This window comes from Podarcis cretensis (genome assembly GCF_951804945.1).
Source record: "Podarcis cretensis genome assembly, chromosome: 17".
NCBI classification, from domain to species: Eukaryota; Metazoa; Chordata; class Lepidosauria; order Squamata; family Lacertidae; genus Podarcis; species Podarcis cretensis.
In genome coordinates this window covers 38,564,229-38,584,909 of record NC_137187.1, presented here as the reverse complement: position 1 = coordinate 38,584,909, position 20,681 = coordinate 38,564,229, and the positions used below count along the sequence as shown (strand labels likewise).

Below are 20,681 nucleotides of genomic sequence, written 5' to 3'. Positions count from 1 at the left end.
AATAAACAGGAGTGCCCCTCCCATATCCACCAATATAATACATCTCTTGTCTTAACTACCAAGTCAGTTACACCATCAACACAAGCAATCAGTAAGCATAAAGGTTTCCTTTAGGTGTTTCAGAACTGTCTCTTTAATTTGTTTTAATCAGCTCGTTGGAACATAGCTCGTAATTTGACATGACTCATTTTGTATTAAATATTCTGTTAATACTTGCTAAGTCATTGGAGGTGGGGGAAAACTCTTTCATGGATATGAGTTCAGAGTTCCTTCATTGAATGGTTAACTTTTATTTAAAAGAGGAGGAGCAGAAGAAGAAGTTGTAGTCATAGTTATTATCTTCTTTAGCTCATTTAGATATGGCGATATCAGGAAAAACACGTAGACAGTATTCTGCCTCAATTCCTCAGTGAGAAGCAAGCCTATTCCCAACACTGCAGATTTCTGGCTAGAGGCAGTGGGATGATTGTACTTAAAAGTAATTTATTTTATAATTGTAACTGTGCTTCATTACTTGGTTTTAGGTTTTGGTTGTTTCATTTTGATCTGTTCAGTAGCCGCCAGTGTACAGTATGTTTAACTATCCTGCCAGACGCACAGGCCTCTTCCTCTTTTGTCTCCCAAGAATTCCTAGGCATAAAGTGATGATGGACTATGTTCCATTTCATAACCACCTGTTTTAATTTTTGACCTGAAGCTATACCTTTTGAGTAGGGAATATAATCCGCAAGGTCTTCTGGTGGAGCTTGTTTTATTATCTTAGGGCAGAAGAGGGAGGAGACAGGATTTAGGAGCAGCAGCTGGGTCTTATGTGCCGAGTGATGTCAGGTTTCTTTTGTGTTGCTTAGATCATGGGTAGGCAAACTAAGGCCCCGGGGCCGGATCCGGCCCAATCGCCTTCTCAGTCTGGCCCGCAGACGGTCTGGGAATCAGCATGTTTTTACATGAGTAGAATGTATCCTTTTATTTAAAATGCATCTCTGGGTTATTTGTGGGGCATCGGAATTCGTTCATTTTTTTAAAAAAATATAGTCTGGCCCCCCACAAAGTCTGAGGGACAGTGGACTGGCCCCCTGCTAGAAGTTTGCTGACCCCTGGCGTAGATGAACCAGACCAGATCCCCACCCATTGCCTTCCAGCAGAGGTGTACAGCTATTGTGGGTTAATAGCATCTATCTTTCACAAATCTGTGCCAGCTGCTTTTTAAATAACCACCTTTAAATGGGTTGTATCTGACATTAGCCATAATCAAAGTAAACCCACTTAAATTAATGGACATTACTATCTTAGGTCTATTCATTTCAGTGAGTCTGTTCTTAAAGGTAAAGGTAAAGGGACCCCTGACCATTAGGTCCAGTCGTGACCGACTCTGGGGTTGCGGCGCTCATCTCGCTTTATTGCCCGAGGGACATGTGGCCAGCATGACTAAGCTGCTTCTGGCGAACCAGAGCAGCACACGGAAACGCCATTTACCTTCCCACCTATTTATCTACTTGCACTTTGACGTGCTTTCAAACTGCTAGGTTGGCAGGAGCAGGGACCAAGCTCACCCCGTCGCAGGGATCGGCAAGTCCTAGGCTCTGTGGTTTAACCCACAGGGCCACCCGCATCCCTGAGTCTGCTCTTGGTATAGCTTAATTGGATACAACCTAATATTTTTCTCTCTCTTCTCTTTCTGCTATATGCCTGTGCATGTTTGTGAGTTCTAGCTGAGAAGCCACACTGCCAATGCCAAATCCATATGAATGTTTTCTTTTACCCAGAATTGTGTGACTAAACACACTCCAGGTGGATAGAAGTGAACATTATCCATGATAAATGCACCACACTGTTTCAGTAGCCATGTGGAAAATGGTTGCCTGTATCATCCTGCCAAGTGGCATGGATTTTTTTTTAAAAAAATAACTGCATACCTGGTACAGATTTGTGGCAAAATGTTCATCTGAATCCATCCGAAGCCTTTTGTGTGTCTTCACAGGCTTTCAGTGTAGTCCTGAAAAACTAATAAATTGTAGTGGATGTTATGTACTGAAGTTCTCACCCTGGGCCAGCAGGGGAATACTGTAGATAGTTATGCAAATGAAGGATCGAAAGTGACGTTCAGTGATTGGATAGTTTGTATGCAAATGAAGGATCGAAAGTGACGTTCAGTGATTGGCTAGTTACAGAAAATGGTTACTGTTGCATTCTAGTGGAGCTCTATATAAGCAGGCTGACTGAGCTCCTCAGTTCAGTTCTGTCCCAGCTTACAAATAAAGAGCTGCTTTGGAAGAATTGCTGTGTCGTCTGATATGTTCGCCCACAACTTAACAGTGGACAAATGGGAAAACTAACCTTTGTCTCTCTTGTCAAGCTTCTTTCTCCACCCTTCTCTTCTACCCCAGTGAATGTCACAAGGGGGCACTTACTTATATCTGGGTGGCATCAAGCATTTCCTATTGCTGTTCTGCTTTTGCTTAAGAGGCAATAAAGTTTCTGAAGTTTGGCATTTTGATTGGTGTGTCCACTAAGTCTTCTAGGACAGTGACTTTAAGTCACAGAGTGCCAACACGGAGACCATCTTCTTCTGTTCCTACCCCCAACTCCATAATTTCCGCTTCTCATTTTGACCAGGGGTTCTCCCACAACGTTATTCAGATCTTCCTAAATAGAAGAAAGCAGTTCCTTGCTCTTGGAGTAGCTGGTGTATTTGAGTCATGGAGGTGTTGCCTAGAAATCCTTCCCTTACTTAGCCTCTGGGGCTTGGAGGAGGCAAGTTGAAGTTGAGGTTGTTTCTGCTCGGTATATTTCAAAACCCTACAGAAGATTATATAGAACGGGGAGGGTGCCCAGAGGTGCAATTTCTTAACCTTTTAGAGAGCTTAATTTCCTAGTTTTCTAAGGTAGGCTGCACGGAGAAGAAACACTGAGATGATCTATTTAAAATCCTGTTGGGAACTTCTCCCTGGGACAAGCCCTGGCAAGACATCTAGGTGGAATTGCATCTCTCGGCTTCCAACTCGGTTAAGTGAAGGATTTGGAATATTACAAACAGCTTGGAACCAAACTAGTCATGATGTTATTCATGTCTTCAGCCCTTGTGTGACTTTTAAAATAAGTAAATTATTTGTGTGGAGCCAGACTGAGGTCATGGTGGGGGTGTTGGCTTTAATTCTTTCCCCCCTGTTTTGATCTCGATCAGAACCACCTTACGATCTTTAGATGAAGGGGCACATACAAAGAAAGAAATAATAAAACCTGGTCCCTCGTTATTTGCAGTGGGAGGAAAGCTCCCATTGGCACCAAGGGGGACTTTTTCCCACTGCAAATAGCAGATGCAGGAGGCCCAGTTCTGATAGGACCATGATGGGGACACAACACCAAAGCTCCCTTCTAACCATGCCACTGCTCTGATCTATATTCACTCAAACACACTCTGCCCTGGCTTTGTTGTTGATGTTGTTTAGACAGCCATGTTTGCATCATCATCATCATCATCATTTTCTGGTTTTAACATGTAGCTCATGTTACAAGGTGACATTCTCCTGGTAATTATTCCTTATGTGTTCCTGTGAGCATGCTCCTTGCAGTGAAATTGAGGACCTAATAAGATGTGGTGTGAATTGCATGTTAAAGTGTGTTTTGGGGTGTGTTTGTGGGGAAACCTGAGCAGGCACAGGACCATAAAGGGGGGGGAGAGGCAGTTTGATACCCTATCTCTCTCCCACCCCCCTTTCATGGTCCAGATAAAATCTGTGCTGTTTGCATTTCAAGTGAAATGCAAAAAGCCACTTGAAATAGCAGCTTCAGGGAGTTTTGGTGGGATCACAGAAGTGGGAGACAGACAGACAGAGAGACACATACTTCCTCTTCCCACCCCCCAGAGACCTGAGGCTCTGAAGGCTTTGCCATAACTGCCATTTTACATAACAAAAATTAATATAATGCCTATCTTTGCCTTGAGATGCCTTTAGACACCCTTCGATGCAAAATAAACATGGTCCGTTTCCCCCCCATTGTTTTACCACACTCAGAAGGTTAGCTCAAAAGAACATAAATATGACAAAATTACAAGCATACCCCACCTCATGGTGAGAGATTCCTGTGATAAAAACTTCTGTTAGCTTGCCATTAGCCTTACCCTCAGCCAGGCATGAAAAGAAAGGAAGGGAGTCTATGCAGACATGATTCCAATGGAAAGGATATATACTGCTCGTTGTCTGTGAATTGATTTGTTATCAAACATTCTCTAATAAAAAAATATCAGAGCTGAGGATAGCAATTCTAGCAGGTAAAAGGTGCACCTGTCAGAATTGTCGCAAATGATGGTATGTATACTATTCTGTGAGAGAAGCGGGTAGGAACTGTTTCTCCTGACCAGGGTTGGATCAAGACATTTTGGAGCTTGAGGCAGAGAATCCAAATGGTCATGCTTCTCTGCAGCTCTTGTCCATTTCAATGAGCTTTGTGCCTAGGAACCTCGTTCTGGATTGTTCTCCAATGGTACATTGTGTACCTGAACTCTTTATTATTGTTTTTAAAGATAAAGTCTCTCATCAAAGCCACTCCTGAGCAAGCTTGGCAGTCATGGACTAATGGTCTAGAGCAGGGGTCAGCAAACTTTTTCAGCAGGGGGCCGGTCCACTGTCCCTCAGACCTTGTGAGGGGCCGGACTATTTTTTTTTGGGGGGGGAATGAACGAATTCCTATGCCCCACAAATAACTCAGAGATGCATCTTAAATAAAAGGACACATTCTACTCATGTAAAAACACGCTGATTCCCGGACCGTCTGTGGGCCGGATTTAGAAGGCGATTGGGCTGGATCCGGCCCCCGGGCCTTAGTTTGCCTACCCATGATCTAGAGTTAGGGGTGAGCAGTGAGGTAGCCAAGTTTTCTGATGAAACCAAATTGTTCAGGGTCATTGAAGCAAAGAGGGATGGTGATGAGCTGCAAGAGAATCTCTCAAGACTAAGCGAATGGACAGGAGTGGCCCACCCACGTGTCAGGGTGAAGCAGCTGCCCTGGCACCCCCGCTGGTGGCATCAATGCAGCCTCAGCACTGGTTTCCAGAGAGATCTCTCTGGAACCTGCCTCTGTAGCTTTGCACCACTGCTGCGCACCCTAGGTAAGGGACACTTTGGCAGTGGCCGTGTGGTGGCAGGGCAAGGCAGCACTTCATGTTTTTACCCCAAGCGGAAAATTGGGACACACTGCCTCTGGAATAGACAGAAAAAATGGCAAATGCAATTCAACGTAAGCAAATATCAAGCAGTGTACATGGTGGTGGGAATATAATTTTACATATATACTCGTGGGATCTCAACTGGCAGTGACTGACCAGGAATGAGACCTTGGATAGCTTGATGAAGGTATTGACCCAGCTGCGAAAACAAGCAATTCTGTGTTAGGGATTTTATTTTATTTTATTTATTACATTTATATACCAACTTTTTTCTTCCAAGGAACTCAAGGTGGTATGCATGGTTCTCTCCCCCCCCTGCCCCCCCTCATTTCATGTTCACAACAACAGTAGGTTAGGCTAAGAGATTGTGATTGGCCCAAGGTCAGTCAGTGAGCTTCATAGCTGAGTGGGGATTCGAGTCCTGGTCTTCTAAGTTATAGCCCCAACACGCTTAACCATTACGCCACACTGAAAATAATGTTACCTATATCATAATGCTGTTGTGCAAATATATGGTGTGTACACACTTGGAATATTGTGTACCGTATGAGAGATGTGTATAAAAATTGTGTGATGTGGATGTTGAGACGTTTTACTCCATATTGCCTATTACTAGAACTCAGAGCCATCCAGTGAAGCTGAATGTTGAGAGATTCAGAACAAACAAAATAAATTACTTCTCCTCTCAGTTAAATTATAGAATTCACACCCTCCAGCATTTGTCCGATGTAAATAGGGACGTCCTACCATCCCAGGTAGGTGGCGCTGTGGGTTAAAGCCTCAGCGCCTAGGACTTGCCGATCGAAAGGTCGGCGGTTCGAATCCCTGCGGCGGGGTGCGCTCCCGCTGCTCGGTCCCAGCGCCTGCCAACCTAGCAGTTCGAAAGCACCTCTGGGTGCAAGTAGATAAATAGGGACCGCTTACCAGCGGGAAGGTAAACGGCGTTTCCGTGTGCGGCTCTGGCTCTGGCTCTGGCTCTGGCTCTGGCTCTGGCTCTGGCCAGAGCAGCGATGTCACGCTGGCCACGTGACCCGGAAGTGTCTCCGGACAGCGCTGGCCCCCGGCCTCTTAAGTGAGATGGGCGCACAACCCCAGAGTCTGTCAAGACTGGCCCGTACGGGCAGGGGTACCTTTACCTTTACCTTTTTACCATCCCCTCCAACATCTCTCTGATGAAAATCGGGACATCCTAAGGAAAAGCGGGACATTCCAGGATGAAGTTTGATGGCTTCTGTAAATCCTGGACTGTCCCTGGAAAATAGGGACACTTGGAGGGTCTGTAATTTGCCTCCCACAGGATAACATGATGGCCACAAAGTTGGATGGCTTTAAATAATAATAATAATAATAATAATAATAATAATAATAATAATAATAATAATAATTATATATATATATATATATATATATATATATATATATATATATATCCCGCCCTCCCCAGCCGAAGCCGGGCTCAGGGTGGCTAACAACAATAAAATTTACAACAGTAAATTTATGGAGGATGAAGCTATTAATGGCTACTAGCGATGATTCCTATATTTTACCTCCACTGTTGGAGGCAATGTGTCTCTGTATATCAGTTACTAAGAATCCCAAGTGGGGAGAGGGCTCTTGCATTGAGGTCCCATAGTCGTCTTGTTGGTCATTGTGAGATCAGGATGTTGGTCTAGATGGACCTTTGGTCTGGTCCAAGAGGGTCCTTCTTACATTCTAAGGATCTCTGTATCTCTCTTTTAATGGAAGCCGAAATTGCCACGAGGTGACCATTCACCTTACCTTGCGAAAGGGTCAGTTTTGCTCTTGGAACACCCAATATTGAGGGGGTCCTCTGGGCTGGGATCCGCAGCTTCAGCCTCCTTCCACTTTTTTGGCCCTATAGCTCTGTCTCACAATAAGCTCTGCTATTGCTGTGTTGGGCATTGACATCTGCATCAGCTTGCATCTCTGACGTAGGTGGGGTAGAAAATGTCCCATGGCTTGTGAACTGGGCGTTAACTGGATCAGGCCGGAGCATGAAGGGGCATTGCCTGCACTGGTTACCATTGAGTTTCTGTGATCAATTGGAGTTTATTAGCAGTAGAGCATTAAAATTTCGTGGTCTAAGATACGTTGAGAAACCCTTTCAGCCATACAGTCTTCTCCAAGCTCTGTGTTCTTTAGGGCAGTATTTTCCAGTAGTGCTTGGGGGAGGTGACATTCTCAGTGGTTGGCAAACTCTTCTGTGAAACCATCTCACGCGGGAGACTTGCCAGCCCCCATCATTCCTCTTTTACAGCAAGGTAAATACTTTATTGTCTGTAGGGAAAAAAGCCTTCTTTGTTTAATTTAGTTTTTAATTGGCATCTCTTAACTTGTTTTGGCTTCTAAGACTGCATATATTTTATTGCAGCTTTTACTTACATATTTGCTTTTAACATGACTTTATGTCTTAAAAAGTAGAGCCATGCATTTTTCTTCCACTCTTTTTGTGATTTGAATTTGCTTAATAGTCACTCTGAGCTTGCTATGGAAAGGCACTTAATCACAAATGTGTGTAATAGTACTAATTTATTATTACAGTCAAAGAGCAGTTCAGAAGCACAACTGAGACACAAATGTGTGTGTTTGTTTATTTGTTTATTTGTTTATTTAAAATAGTAGTTGCAGCTTTTCTATATGTGATGCAACTAGGCCAGGAAACTAATTCTGATCTCTGAAGAAGTGTCATATCAGTCATTATGATGGGCTCGCAAGTCTGTTCTGCAAAGCAGAGTTATGAAATCATTATTTTGCTTTCAATGTAAAGAGTTAAACGCCTAGAGACTTTTATCTTAGGCATTATATGACTTGGCTTGTTATATGTAATAAGCCAAGGCTGTTCCAGGCTATCAACCCTTGCTTCCACCCTTGTTGAAGGCACCCCTGTTCTCTCCTGGGCTAACACTTTTTGAGGAAACCTTGAGGCTACTATTTGTTTATTTGTTTCCCACATTTAATATCCTACCTTTCCTCCAAGGAACCTGAGATGGTGTACATGGTTCCTGTGCTTCAGTTTATCCGTAGGCTGTTACCCTGTGGGGTAGGTTAGACAAAGTGACTAGCTGAAATCATGGCTGAGTGAGGATTTTAATTTTGGTCTCCCTGGTCATCAGCCAGTACTCTAACCACTTCATCCCAACAGAGTGGATACTGCAGGGTTGCCTTTGTTTCACTATCTTGTCTTGTGTTTTTTTCTTTCTCCTAGGTCCTGCTCAGCCCCCTCGGCTCCTGGTCAAGAGCCTCTCCTTGGAGCCTAGTCCAGAACATCGCTCTCCAGAAGCCCCCCAGCGACTCATCTCTGATCCAGGACCTGACAGCAGCGAAGGAGAAGTGGCCAAACTCCGGCCACTCAAACGACCCCCAGGACCAAAACCACAAGGTATATAGGCAAGTCTTCACCCCCCCAGTGAGCCCATCACAACAAGGCTCTTTGTGGAACTTCCCAGGAAGAAAGTCTGCAAGCAGAGCAAACTGGCTTTGACAGAGCACGTGGCTTTCCTATTCTTTGCCTCAGGCCCTGCGGAGAAAGTGGGGTGAGACACAGTTGTTAGAAGAGGGAGGTTCTGATTTATTTGTTCATTACTAACAGCCTTGTGCTTGGCGTTGCTTGGGAATTCGAAGAACAAGAACAACGAAAACAGTGCAGTTTCCAAATTGGTGGTGCAGTTTTGAAAGGTTTGGTCCGCCATCTTGATTCAAAATGGTGTCCAATTGACAAAAACCTTCTCCTTGATCTCAAGAACCATTGTGCAAAATTGGGTTACAGCATGTGCAAAGCAAGCAGACAAGCAAACAATTTTTCGAAATATATAGTAGGGTATATTTAGACTTGTTTTTTCAGTCAGGTTTGGCTCCAAAAGCAGCTGGCAATAAAATCCAGTGCAGGACATGTTCATATTTGTGTATGGCAGATTCCTCTACCAGAGGTAGGGCAGGATCCAGACTCTTTTTCTCCAGAGAAAGGGTGGCAGAAGGAGATGGGCTGGGTGTAGGGTGCTGTTGGGTTTTGTTTGTTTGTTACCTGATGGTAATGATGCCAGTCCACAGAAGTAGCCCTTCTGTCACTTGTCTTTGCTGGGGGTTTGTGTATAGTATCCATATATTATGTGTGCTTTTAAAAAATAACTTGAATTGCTTTTCCAGTCCCTCCTAAACCAGCCCATCTGCAGAGTATCCAGCCACTGCGTCTCCCTGAATCCATCCCCCCACCTCCATCGCGACCGCTCCCTGCCGATCCCCGCTTAAGCCGCAGCCCCCTGCCAAAGGATGGATTGGGACCATTATCTGCCGTCTCCTGCCTCATTGAGAAGTTTGAGAGGTGGGTGCTTTAGTAGCTTGCAAGGCCCTGCCTCCCTGGGAACGTAGCTGGTGCTCCCTTCTGATGTTATGCTTCCTGCCATAGCCACTGTGAGGGAGTGCCACCAGTTTGGCGGCACAGCCAAACTGGAAGAGTGCTCTGGAACATTTCGCTTCCAGATGAACAGCAGGGAGCTATGGCTGTCCTACATGTTAATTTCCTAAGGCCTCTGGCTAGCCTTTGAGTCAGAAGACAGAATGCCAAACCAGACGGATAGTTGGACTGATGGAGTGTGCCAGTTCTTAACTCTATTTTTAGTCAAGGGCTGCTACTTCTCTTACTTCCACCGCACTAGATTCTACTTCCCTTTCCAAGGTGAGACTAGAACAGCAGCAGGTCTTGCTTTAGAGACTTTCTTCCCAGAGAGCCTGACTGTCTGTGTTTTGATTTGTTGTTGTTGTTGCAGGGAACCTGTAATCCTGGCTGTCGAGCAGGCCCCATCGCCGTGCCCCAGTCCAGATCTCCAGACCCCCGAGACAGGTCCCATGGAGCCCTCGCTAGACTGCCCGACTTCACTGGAATCGGCAGAGCTGGCTCACAAACTCCTGGACCTCCTGGCTCTGGAGGGAGGGCCAGAGCCTGCGGGTGGTGCTGCCTGCTTGCCGTCTCACGATGGTGGGAAGCTGGCCAACCGGGACAGTGGCATTGACAGCATCAGCTCCCCATCTAACAGCGAGGAGATCTGCTTTGGGGCTGACGAGGGCACAGGAGAGGGAGCGGGGCCACCCGTGCCTGCTGCTGTCATCAAGCGCCGCTCAACCCGGGATTCCGAAGTGGACAGTGACATGGACGATGGCAGTGGGGATGAGGCTGAGCTGCTACCGGAGCTCCCTCCCCCACAAGCAGAAAGACAGGACTCAGAGGAGGTGAGAGACTTGGACTGGCATGCCTGGGTGTTAGTGTGATCACCCGCTCACCCACACAGCTGATGGCTCCTGCCAAGCCTTTTCCTGAGTACGATGCTCTTTACTGAGGTCAGAAGCAAAACTGGTGGATAAATAACAGGGGACTGGGGTGGGTTGGGGTTACACATCGATTAGAGAGGTGGAAGCGTGAGCAGCCTTGTCCACTTTTGTATTGTGATTCAGGAATGGTTAGTGAATACGATCTGGGTCGTATCCTTATCTGTTAATGCCAGCTCAGGTGCTGAGGGTAGGATTGTTTCTGATGGACTGTAATTCACTTAACGGGCACTACTTACTCCTCAGAATATTTTCACTGCCTGGTTTGATTCACTCACAGGGTGCTAAAACACTGCTATCTCATTTGCACAGCTAAGCAGAGTCCAGTATGGTTTCAGATGGGATGGGAGACTGTGTGTCGAGATTCCTGCATCTAGGGGGTTGGACTAGATGGCCCTCAGAGATCCCTTCCAACTCTACGATTCCATGAGAAGTGGGGATTCTTATCCACCTTGAGAGCCTGTGAGAAAGTGAACCAAGGAATTAGTGCAGTGTGTATTTCACAGTCATTTCTAGGCCAGCAACTGAGGAGTGGGGGCCATAGAAGATACGAAAGTGTTTTGGAGAGGAGGGGGAAAGTGGGCTAATCTCACGCCCAGTTTCACGGGTGCATGAAGTACAGGGCAAATGGGTGAACTTGGATTTTGTTAAGTTCCCCACAGAGATTTTAATTTCTCCCCTTGACAGATGACAGTTCCACAAAAGGTTTTCCGAATTGCCAACGAGCTTCTCCAGACAGAAAAGGCCTATGTGTCTCGCCTGTATCTGCTGGACCAGGTACCTAAAATACAACGGAATATATCAAAACAGCTATTGAGTGTCCACAGTTTCCCCTCCTGAAGCCTTTGCAGGCGAAATATAGCATCTGTGCTGCAAGCCATGCCCGACTGCAGCAGCTGGAAAACCTGCTGGAAAACTCAGCCCTGTTCTTTGGATTGTGGATCTGCTCTTCCAAGCTGCAGATACTAGAAAAGGGATTTTGGTGTAGAATCAGCATGGGTTTTCCCTTCCCTTCCCTTTGGATTTATATACCACCTTTTTGCCAAGGAACCGAAGGTGGTTTACAGTTTTACATTTCTCCCACCCACTCACCAACAGATAAAATACAAACACAAGCAGACCCTTTGTCCTTTTCACAGGGCAGATGATGCTGATTGGCCCTACAGAGGGAGGGGATACCTTGACTGGCGCAGGCTCTGGTGATGTCTCCGCCTGCTTCCCTTACTCTTAGCCTTCTTACAGGGCAGAATGGTATCTGTTGGCCAAAGTGTTGCTGGTCTTCAAGTCCCATCATTCCTGTTGACTGGCCATGGTGACTGGGCCTGATGGGACTCTCTCCTATGTTGCTGAAATGCATTCCCACCTCCTAGGTCTTTTGCGCACGTCTGCTGGAGGAAGCACGCAGCCGAAACTCTTTCCCGGTGGACGTGGTGATGGGTATTTTTGCCAACATCTGCTCAATCTACTGCTTCCACCAACAGTTCCTGCTCCCAGAATTGGAGAAACGTATGGAGGAATGGTGAGGACAATTTCATTGGCTTAACATTTTGGTGCGACTGCCTACAAAGGTTTGTTTATGTGACACTCTGCAATCTTTTGGACCAGTGTTTCTCAAGCGGGGGCCCCCCAGGATATTCCAAGGGGGCCACATATGAAAATCGTGTAAATGGGGGGGCCAAGGCATGAGACTAGGGGGCCATAAAGGGGAAATGAAAAGTGAAGAAAACAGAGAGGTGACCAAGAAAAGAAAGCAGAAAAGAAAACAGAGAAGCAGAGGGAACAGAGAAGTGGCCATGCTTCCCAGTGAAGGAATCTCCATGTGCACTCCACAGCAACGTCGCTTCTGATTCCTTCTCCCTTCCACTTCCGCGCACCAAGCTGTCCAGTAGGACGGGGGGCCACAGGAAGGAAACAAGGTCAGAAGGGAGCCATGGTCGGAAAAAGATTGAGAAACGTTGCTTTAGACAGAAGTCCTTCCAAGCCCTACCTGGAGATGCCAGGATTGAGCCTGGGAATTTCTGCATAGTGCTTGTTTTCCTTCTTGCTTCACTGCCCTTCTCTCAATCTCTCAAGCCTGGCTGGTTGGGGCGATGAGAGTGGGAGTCAAGCAACATCTGGAGGGTTGCCCACCCATGTCCTGTTCTCCTAAATACTTCACCCTTTGCAGGGAACCATAGAACTGTAAAGATGCAAGCCCGCGGCGTAACTTAATAGAGAAAGTTTAGTGTCCATGGCTCCCTTATGTCTTGTCCCTGATTTGCACCCGTTTGAGAATGTTAAGAGCTATGAATCTCCTCATGTTGGGATTCCTGAGCTCTGCTTGGGTGTTTGTTTTTGACTCCCAGTCCCTGTATTATTATTATTATTATTATTATTATTATTATTATTATTATTATTTATTATTATTACCCCACCCATCTGGCTGGGTTTCTGGCTGTAGTTGGTCCCTGTAATAGTAGTAGTAGTAGTAGTAGTAGTAGTAGTAGTAGTAGCAGTAGTAATAGTAACAACAACTAGTAGTAGTAACAACAACAACAACAACAACAACAACAACAACAACAACCACAACAACAACCCTGGCTGGGTTTCTGGCTGCAGTTGGTCCTGCAGATAGAATCTTGATGCTTTCCTACCCTGTGAATGGGCCGGCTCAGTTTCTGTCTCGGACCTTTCTCCTCTTCCTAACACTTTTTGCTTCTGTTCCCCAGGGACCAGCACCCGCGCATCGGGGATATCCTGCAGAAACTGGCCCCTTTCCTCAAGATGTATGGCGAATATGTAAAGAACTTTGACCGTGCCATGGAGCTTGTCAACACCTGGATGGAGCGCTCAGCACAGTTCAAGAGCATCATCCATGAAGTGCAGGTCAGCTTAGTTCAGGGGGATCTCAAACTTAGCATTGCAGCAAGCGCTTCAGGTTAACAGCAGGGGGAACAACGCAGCCTCATCATTGGAGCTACCCAGGTGGCGCAACTAAGTTATCATTCCAGTTGTATTATTCCCTATACAGCAATTTTTCTTAAGAGTTCAAAAGCACTTTAAAACGTTATTAATCGAGCATGTTTTAAGTACCGACACAGGAAAGAAAAATAAATCGCTTGCAAAAGGGTAGGGGGTTGCTTCACTGATTGCCCTTCCCTCCTCCCAGCCCTGCTGTTCAACATGGATGTGGAGTGAGGGGCTTTGGGGTCTAATTAAGATCTAAACAAAATTGGAGTGTTTGGAAGGAATTGTTGGGGAAGAAGCTCGTGTCTCAGCAGCTGCTCGCGCCTCTGTACGAAGACTTGCCCCGTACTCTGGAAACTCTTACTCTGGTTCCCTGAGTCTCAGTTCCCTATGGGAGCAGGCGGGCTGCCATTGGAGGAGAGCCAGGCAGACAGCTCTCTAGAGATCACTCTCTTCTGCAGAGGGAAGAGATATGTGGGAACCTGACCCTGCAGCACCACATGCTGGAACCTGTCCAGAGAATCCCTCGCTACGAGCTGCTGCTGAAGGACTATCTCCTCAAATTGCCTCAGGACTCGCCCGATTGCAAAGATGCTCAGAGTGAGTAGAGCTGCCGGGAATAATTGCAGGGGGTGTGTGTTTGTTTGTTTGTATACCACCTTTTGTCCAAAGATCTAATGGCAAGAAAAATAGCATAAAAACAGCATAAAAATACAAGAAAAAGGGTGGGGGGGGGGAGAGCCACAGCACACAGTGCCTGTAAAACCATATTCTTGTTTGCTAGCAGAGATTTACTAACCCCAGTATTTCCCAGCGTATCAAAAAACCCTAGTCAGTGGGATATTTTCTCTGGAAATTTGAGTAAGACAGTGTTGAGGAACTGGTGGCTCAAAGACCAGAGCTGGTCCACAAAGAGTTTTGGACCAGCCAGCCCACCGTGGCAGCGGCCTAAATTTCCCTCTTTGGGAACTGATGTTTCGAAAGGTAACTGAAAGGTGGCGGAAAGCAGTGCAAACATTGGAGGAGAATCGGAGCACCTGTCTGACGCTGCCTGCTCTCTTCCAAGCCTTGCAGTGCTCTTCCCACCTTTCCTCTCCAGCTGTCACTCAAAATGGCAGCTCTCCTCAAAGACTTCCCTCGCCCGCTGAGAGCCGCCTCTGCCTCAAAGCACTGGAGCACGTTGACATGCCAGTTTCTGAAGGAGCAGCCCCCTTTTCACTACTGCTCCGCTGAGCCGGATGAGGGGGAGAGATATTCCCCTCCCTTTGCTGCCCAGCTGCTGGGGAAACAGCTGAACAGCTGTGAAGAGTGATGTGTGTGTTGCGGCATGTGGCCCCAGAGTTTTGGCCCCCCTCAATTTGAAAAATGTTCCCCACCCCTGGAATAAGAGGTAGGTGACCAAGCCACAGCCCCCCAACCCAGTCCAGCTATGGTTGCTTGCTGGTTAGACCAGGCAGTACACCTCAGCGAGCTGGATCTCACTTTCTGTTCTCCAGTTGCAAATTCCGGACCTAAATGGTGAACCTGTAGCCCCATCACAGTGGTCAGCAAATTCTGGTAACCCACCTGTGTGGCTTTATTTTGACACATGTTTAAGCATTATTTCTGCTTTCAGTTCACTTGGAGGCACTGTGTTGAGTAAGGCCAGCCTAGCCATGTAGACTCTCCTTTTCTTTTTTTCTCCACCTCATGGCCAGAATCCCTAGAACTTATTGCAACAGCAGCAGAGCACTCCAATGCAGCCATCCGCAAAATGGTAAGTGTTGGAGGTAATGAAAGCCAGGACGCCTGGGTCCTCTTTTCTCTGAAGCAGGAGGTCGCCACAAATTGGTTAGAGTAGGTGCGCGGGGGAAACTTTATTCAGCCTGGGGGAGGGATCCATATCCCCTTCAACCCCTGTGGGCCATTTGGACAGAAGTGGGTTAAACAGAGAGAGTGGATAGCTGACCTGCCCTACGATCACTCTCTGAATTTCATTACCAACTGGGGATTTGAACCTGAGTTTACCTGCTTCAAGTCCAACACTTTAACAAGTAGAGCTGGGTGCCATATATGAGTTATTTGCCAGTGATCTGTACCCCTTTCCAGGAGAGGATGCACTCGTTGCTGAAGGTGTACGAGCTGCTTGGAGGTGAGGAAGACATAGTGAATCCCACCAATGAGCTCATCAAGGAAGGGCACATCCTGAAGCTTTCTGCCAAGAATGGTACCACACAAGACCGGTACCTGATCCTGGTGAGAAGAGCTTTTGGGGTTTTGCTCTTTTCCACCTGACCCATCTCAGGAGAGGGCACAGCAAGAAGCCCTCTGCACCATATGCTGTCACCATTAACTCCTTTTCTTTCTCCAGTTCAACGACTGGTTGCTGTACTGCGTGCCCAAGCTGCGTCTCATAGGCCAGAAATTTGGAGTCCGTGCTCGCATAGACGTGGAGGGGATGGAGGTGAGAGGGGAAGGTAGTAAGGGGAGAAGGTAAAGGTAAAGGGACCCCTGACCATTAGGTCCAGTTGTGACCGACTCTGGGGTTGCGGCGCTCATCTTGCTTTATTGGCCAAGGGAGCCGGCGTACAGCTTCCGGGTCATGTGGCCAGCATGACTAAGCCGCTTCTGGTGAACCAGAGCAGCGCACGGAAACGCCGTTTACCTTCCCACCGGAGCGGTATCTATTTATCTACTTGCACTTTGACGTGCTTTCAAACTGCTAGGTTGGCAGGAGCTGGGACCGAGCAACGGGAGCTCACCCCGTCACGGGGATTCGAACCGCCGACCTTCTGATCGGCAAGTCCTAGGCTCTGTGGTTTAACCCACAGCGCCACTCGCATCCCAAAGGGGAGAAGAGAACCACACAAATCTCAGTCTCTGGGTGACCAGCAAGCTCTTGGAGTTTTATCAGCTGCTCCATGTTGAAACAAGGGACATGGAACAGGATAGGTAGAGGGAAGGACAGGACTTGCTCTCCAGTCCGGGGTAATTTATCTTCCTGACTCAGGAAGGGGGAATTAAAGCAGCATGATGTGTTTGGTTACAGCGAACAAAAGTCAAGACTGTCATCTGGACCACACAGTCTTGTGTGCTTATGTCTTGATCTGAATAGGTGAACTGACCGCAGTGGTGATGGGAGTTCTTAATTTTTTTATTAATCATTCTTTCTTATTTTTCTCCCCGTTATGTTCTCAACCAAACATCCTTGCTGCTTTTTATAAAACAATTAGAATCAACTTTCAAATAGCAAGAATATGCAAAACAACATAAAACCGCTAGGGTGGGCAAGAAGCTAGGTAAATCTGCAATAAAGAGCAATACAATCATTTGCTTAATTAAAAAAAAACAAAAAAACAACCAGAAATAACAGAAGCATATTCTTAAACACTGAGGAAAATCCGAGTGGTCTTTTATATTTCTAATTAGCTGAGTCAACGGTATTTAAGAATGAATTAATAACTGTTAGAAGGATGTTGGAATAATATTATATGATTTTAGCAGGAATGATATAAAGGATTTGGGAATAACTGACAGTTAATTGGTGAAAGGAGGAAAAGTAAAGTTACATTATATTAAGACAATTCACAGGACAAAAATTTTAAAAGAAGGAAAGGATTTGCTGAAATGGATAATTGACCTAGAATACAAAAAAGGGAGGTGTGAGGAGGTCAAGGAAATAAGCTAATGAAAGATTAGTAATGAGGAGATCTGATGTATTTTTCTTTACGTTTTTGTTTTTGTTTAATGGGTTTTATTTTTCTGTTTTTTTATATTGTGATGTGTTGTTTTGTTTTTGTTTAATGTGGCATTTTTACTTTTTTTTCTGTAACCTTTAAAATTTTAATAAATATTATTTTAAAAAAAGAATGGAAACCATTTTTCCAAGAAATTGTGTCTGAATCTAGAGATTGCTGGGGGAAGTTCTCACAGCAGGGTTCGATGTGTGATGATATGATTAGTTGTTTGCACAGGGAAGTTGCTCTTGATGCTGTAGCTGATTGAAGGTTAAGCATGTGTCTTTGAACAACCTTGTGTCCTCCTTCTTCCTTACTCTGCAGCTGAAAGAGACCAGCAGCCTCAATGTGCCCAGGACCTTCCTTGTATCAGGGAAGCAGCGATCCCTAGAACTTCAGGCCAGGTACAGCCAGCAAAGCCAGTCACTTAGCTTCTCCTTTCTCAAAGCTGTAAAAATTGTCCCTCATCTGGCGACGCGGCTTTGCCCATCCCAGTAACTCTCCTCTGCTGCTTCTTATCTTCCTGTGAGAGCCCTGAATCCACTCACCTCCTTCCTCCTTTGCCCACCATCCCAGATCAAGTGAATCGGTGTATTCTCCCCTAAGTCTGCTGAAAAATAATTCCTTAACATGCCTTCCAACGTTTGTCATTTTTCCTTAGGACTGAAGAGGAGAAGCGAGACTGGATCCAGGTAATTGCTGGCCTTTCTCACCTACCTTTTATTACTGTGAAAGATGGGTGTAGATCAGGGAAGGGGAATCTGGGGCATTCCAGAGGTTGTTGTACTACAGCTCCCATCAGCAGTTGGCCATGCTGCCTGGGACTGGTGGGAGGTAGAAGCCAACAACATTTTGAGCTTCCTTGCCTCTGAAATAGAGGACCTGGCTCCTTATCTCATGTGGTTACATTTCCCATTCTGCAAAATCCTTCTGATGCTAGTTTGGGGGATGCTTGTATGGATGGCTTTCATAGATCCAACAGAAAAGTTAGGGGTCACAGGCTTCTTCAGTTAAGAATAATGTGGTGCAGAATGACTCTGTGCCAAGTCAGCCTTCTTGATAATGCTGTGTGGGCCAGCAGACCCACTTGCCTATGGGATCACATGGTGTGCATTTGAGGGTGCAGCAGACCACGGCCCTGGACAGCGCGCTCACACATTGCGATGCATCCAGTGGCTCTGTGAGAGATTTGGGTAGCTGTTTCCTCCCTGAGCTGCCCACCAGTATGCGCCAGACTGAAACTGGGATTGGAGAGAAGTGTGGGCGCCTGCTGGCCCTTGCCATAATAATAATAATAATAATAATAATAATAATAATAATAATAATAATAATAATTTTTTATTTATATCCCGCCCTCCCCAGCCGAAGCCGGGCTCAGGGCGGCTAACAACAATAAAATAAGACAACATTTTAAAATCTTGTCCTTTTCCTCGTTGAAGCAGGCTGGGGTTCTGCTTTACTTCCCAGTTCCCTGTTTATCTGTGGCCACTAACACTGTCTTGTTAAAACCCATCAGGCGATACAGGCAACAATTCAGAAACACGAGCAGACTCTGGAGACATGCAAGCAGCTGGTCAGTGAGGATGAAACGCCACCCAATTCGCCTGTAAGTTCCACCTTGGTGTGTGCCTCTCTGCAAGAGTTTGGTGAGACCGTGCGCTTTAATATGTGATTGAATGTGGATCAGTTGAGAGAGAACGGAGGGGAGGGGGAACTACCAGAAACATAACCCAATTCCTGCGACAAAAAAACCTCAGAATTCTGTACTGTGTATAATTTCTGCTCACTAGCATGCTTTCTCTAATTTTGCATGACTTGACTCTGCTTCATGGGGCAAACCTATTAACTTTCTTCCTGTCCCCTCCCCCACAGGGGTGTGAGCTGGGGCGACGGGCCCCCACGCCCATCCGGGAAAAAGAGGTGACCCTCTGCATGCAGTGCAAGGAGCCCTTCAATGCTCTCACCAAGCGGAGGCACCATTGCCGGGCCTGTGGCCATGTGAGTGTTTTCCAGCAGGGGGGTCGTCTCTTTCCCACTCCCAAGTGCCACCCCTGTTTCTGTCTACTTTTACTGAGAGCAGCCCCCTTTGGAGGGGAGGGTGAGGCATGCAACCCATAATAGTCTGGGCTAAATGCCGGTGTCTCCCCTGCAACTGTTTTTCCAGAGTGTAGAATTTGTTTCTGTTTTTTAAAAAGTTGCCTCCCTGTAGGGAATTTTCCCCATTCTGACTCATCTCCTGTTTTAGCCACGAGGTCTCAGTGCATTCGGAGAGAGGTCTGAGGCAGAGAAACCCGAAGGGCCACATGAGGCAGTTCCTCATGCCACTGGGCATGGCCAGAGTTGGACATCGACACATGTACACACACTCTTTTATGGGGAAGAATTAATGTGGTACGATGGCATATGGGGATGACTCTTCTCCGTATGCCAACTCCCTCCCCCAAGAGCCTTGAAAACTCTGTCTTGACTAGTTCACACATTTAGGAAACTCAGATGGTTACGTTCTTTTGCAGGCATAAGTTTGCTTGTTGTGGGTGTTATTTTTAACTGCTTCCCAACTGGGGCATGGGGAATCTCGTACTTAAGAAAAAATGTTTCCAGGATGAAGGTTAAGAGGCTAGGCTCTTTTCCCTGAATGGCTTTTATCCTGCAGGGATTCAGACAAGCCACTCTCCACGGCCAGCCCGAGAAGCTTCTGTCCAGGAAAAGCTTTCTAGCCCTCCATTCCTCTGGGTGCATAAACTGGCTCTGCAGCCAAGTGACAGCTCCTCTCTCTCGCCCACTCGCTGCAGGTTGTCTGTGGGAAATGTTCAGAGTTCCGGGCCCGCCTGGTGTATGACAACAACCGGCCCAACCGTGTCTGCACTGACTGCTATGCAACGCTACAGGGCTCCCCCGCCAGCCCTGCCCCACATCCGAACACACCTCAGCGCCGGAGGTCCATTCTGGAGGTGAGATTGGCTCTCTGGGCCGTGGGAAGCCCTTATGGCCACAGAGCACTAGCTGGCTTCCTTCCATGGGCTTCTTCCTGGAGAATTCCCCCTTGCTTAGCCTTGCTTTAGCCTGCCCCTTGCAGCTTCTTGTGCAGAGTCTTGGCAGTTTTATCTGTGCTTCTTCTAACATTTCTCCACCTCCTTGGAATTGCAAGGGGTTGGACCAGATGACCATCAGGGTCTCTTCCAACACTGCAGTTCTATGAATTCCAAAGTTGTGGAAGTGTGATAAAGCCACATCATGTAATATTGGTTGTAGAGTTCACCTTCTTGATCATCTTACCTTCCAGCATAGTGATCGGATTCTTTGGCAATCATGCTGTTTTAAAGTGTCTACTCCTCTTGGTTGAGTATATGGAGCTGTCTTATAACTGAATCAGATCCCTCTTCCTGTTGTCTCAGGAGATCTCTCCAAGATCTTGAGCTGAGCTTTCTTCCAGCCCTGCAGTCTGAGATGCTTTAGCTCAGGAGATCTGAGGGACTGACCTGGGGACCTCCTCCATACAAAGAAAGCATGTGCTA

The 20,681-nt window shown here is 46.5% G+C and overlaps 1 protein-coding gene across 1 annotated transcript in view; it reads left to right on the top strand.

Moving 5' to 3' along the window:
* Positions 1 to 20,681, top strand: part of FGD1 (FYVE, RhoGEF and PH domain containing 1) — a 47,431-nt gene that overhangs the window by 20,323 nt on the left and 6,427 nt on the right. The window contains exons 2-16 of the mRNA XM_079960010.1: positions 8,391 to 8,564; positions 9,329 to 9,503; positions 9,949 to 10,408; positions 11,192 to 11,281; positions 11,875 to 12,023; positions 13,213 to 13,369; positions 13,912 to 14,050; positions 15,148 to 15,206; positions 15,539 to 15,685; positions 15,801 to 15,893; positions 17,491 to 17,570; positions 17,828 to 17,858; positions 18,683 to 18,772; positions 19,039 to 19,164; positions 19,959 to 20,117. Of these exons, the coding sequence (XP_079816136.1) occupies positions 8,391 to 8,564; positions 9,329 to 9,503; positions 9,949 to 10,408; positions 11,192 to 11,281; positions 11,875 to 12,023; positions 13,213 to 13,369; positions 13,912 to 14,050; positions 15,148 to 15,206; positions 15,539 to 15,685; positions 15,801 to 15,893; positions 17,491 to 17,570; positions 17,828 to 17,858; positions 18,683 to 18,772; positions 19,039 to 19,164; positions 19,959 to 20,117 (2,129 nt within the window). The remainder of the gene's footprint in view (positions 1 to 8,390; positions 8,565 to 9,328; positions 9,504 to 9,948; positions 10,409 to 11,191; positions 11,282 to 11,874; positions 12,024 to 13,212; positions 13,370 to 13,911; positions 14,051 to 15,147; positions 15,207 to 15,538; positions 15,686 to 15,800; positions 15,894 to 17,490; positions 17,571 to 17,827; positions 17,859 to 18,682; positions 18,773 to 19,038; positions 19,165 to 19,958; positions 20,118 to 20,681) is intronic.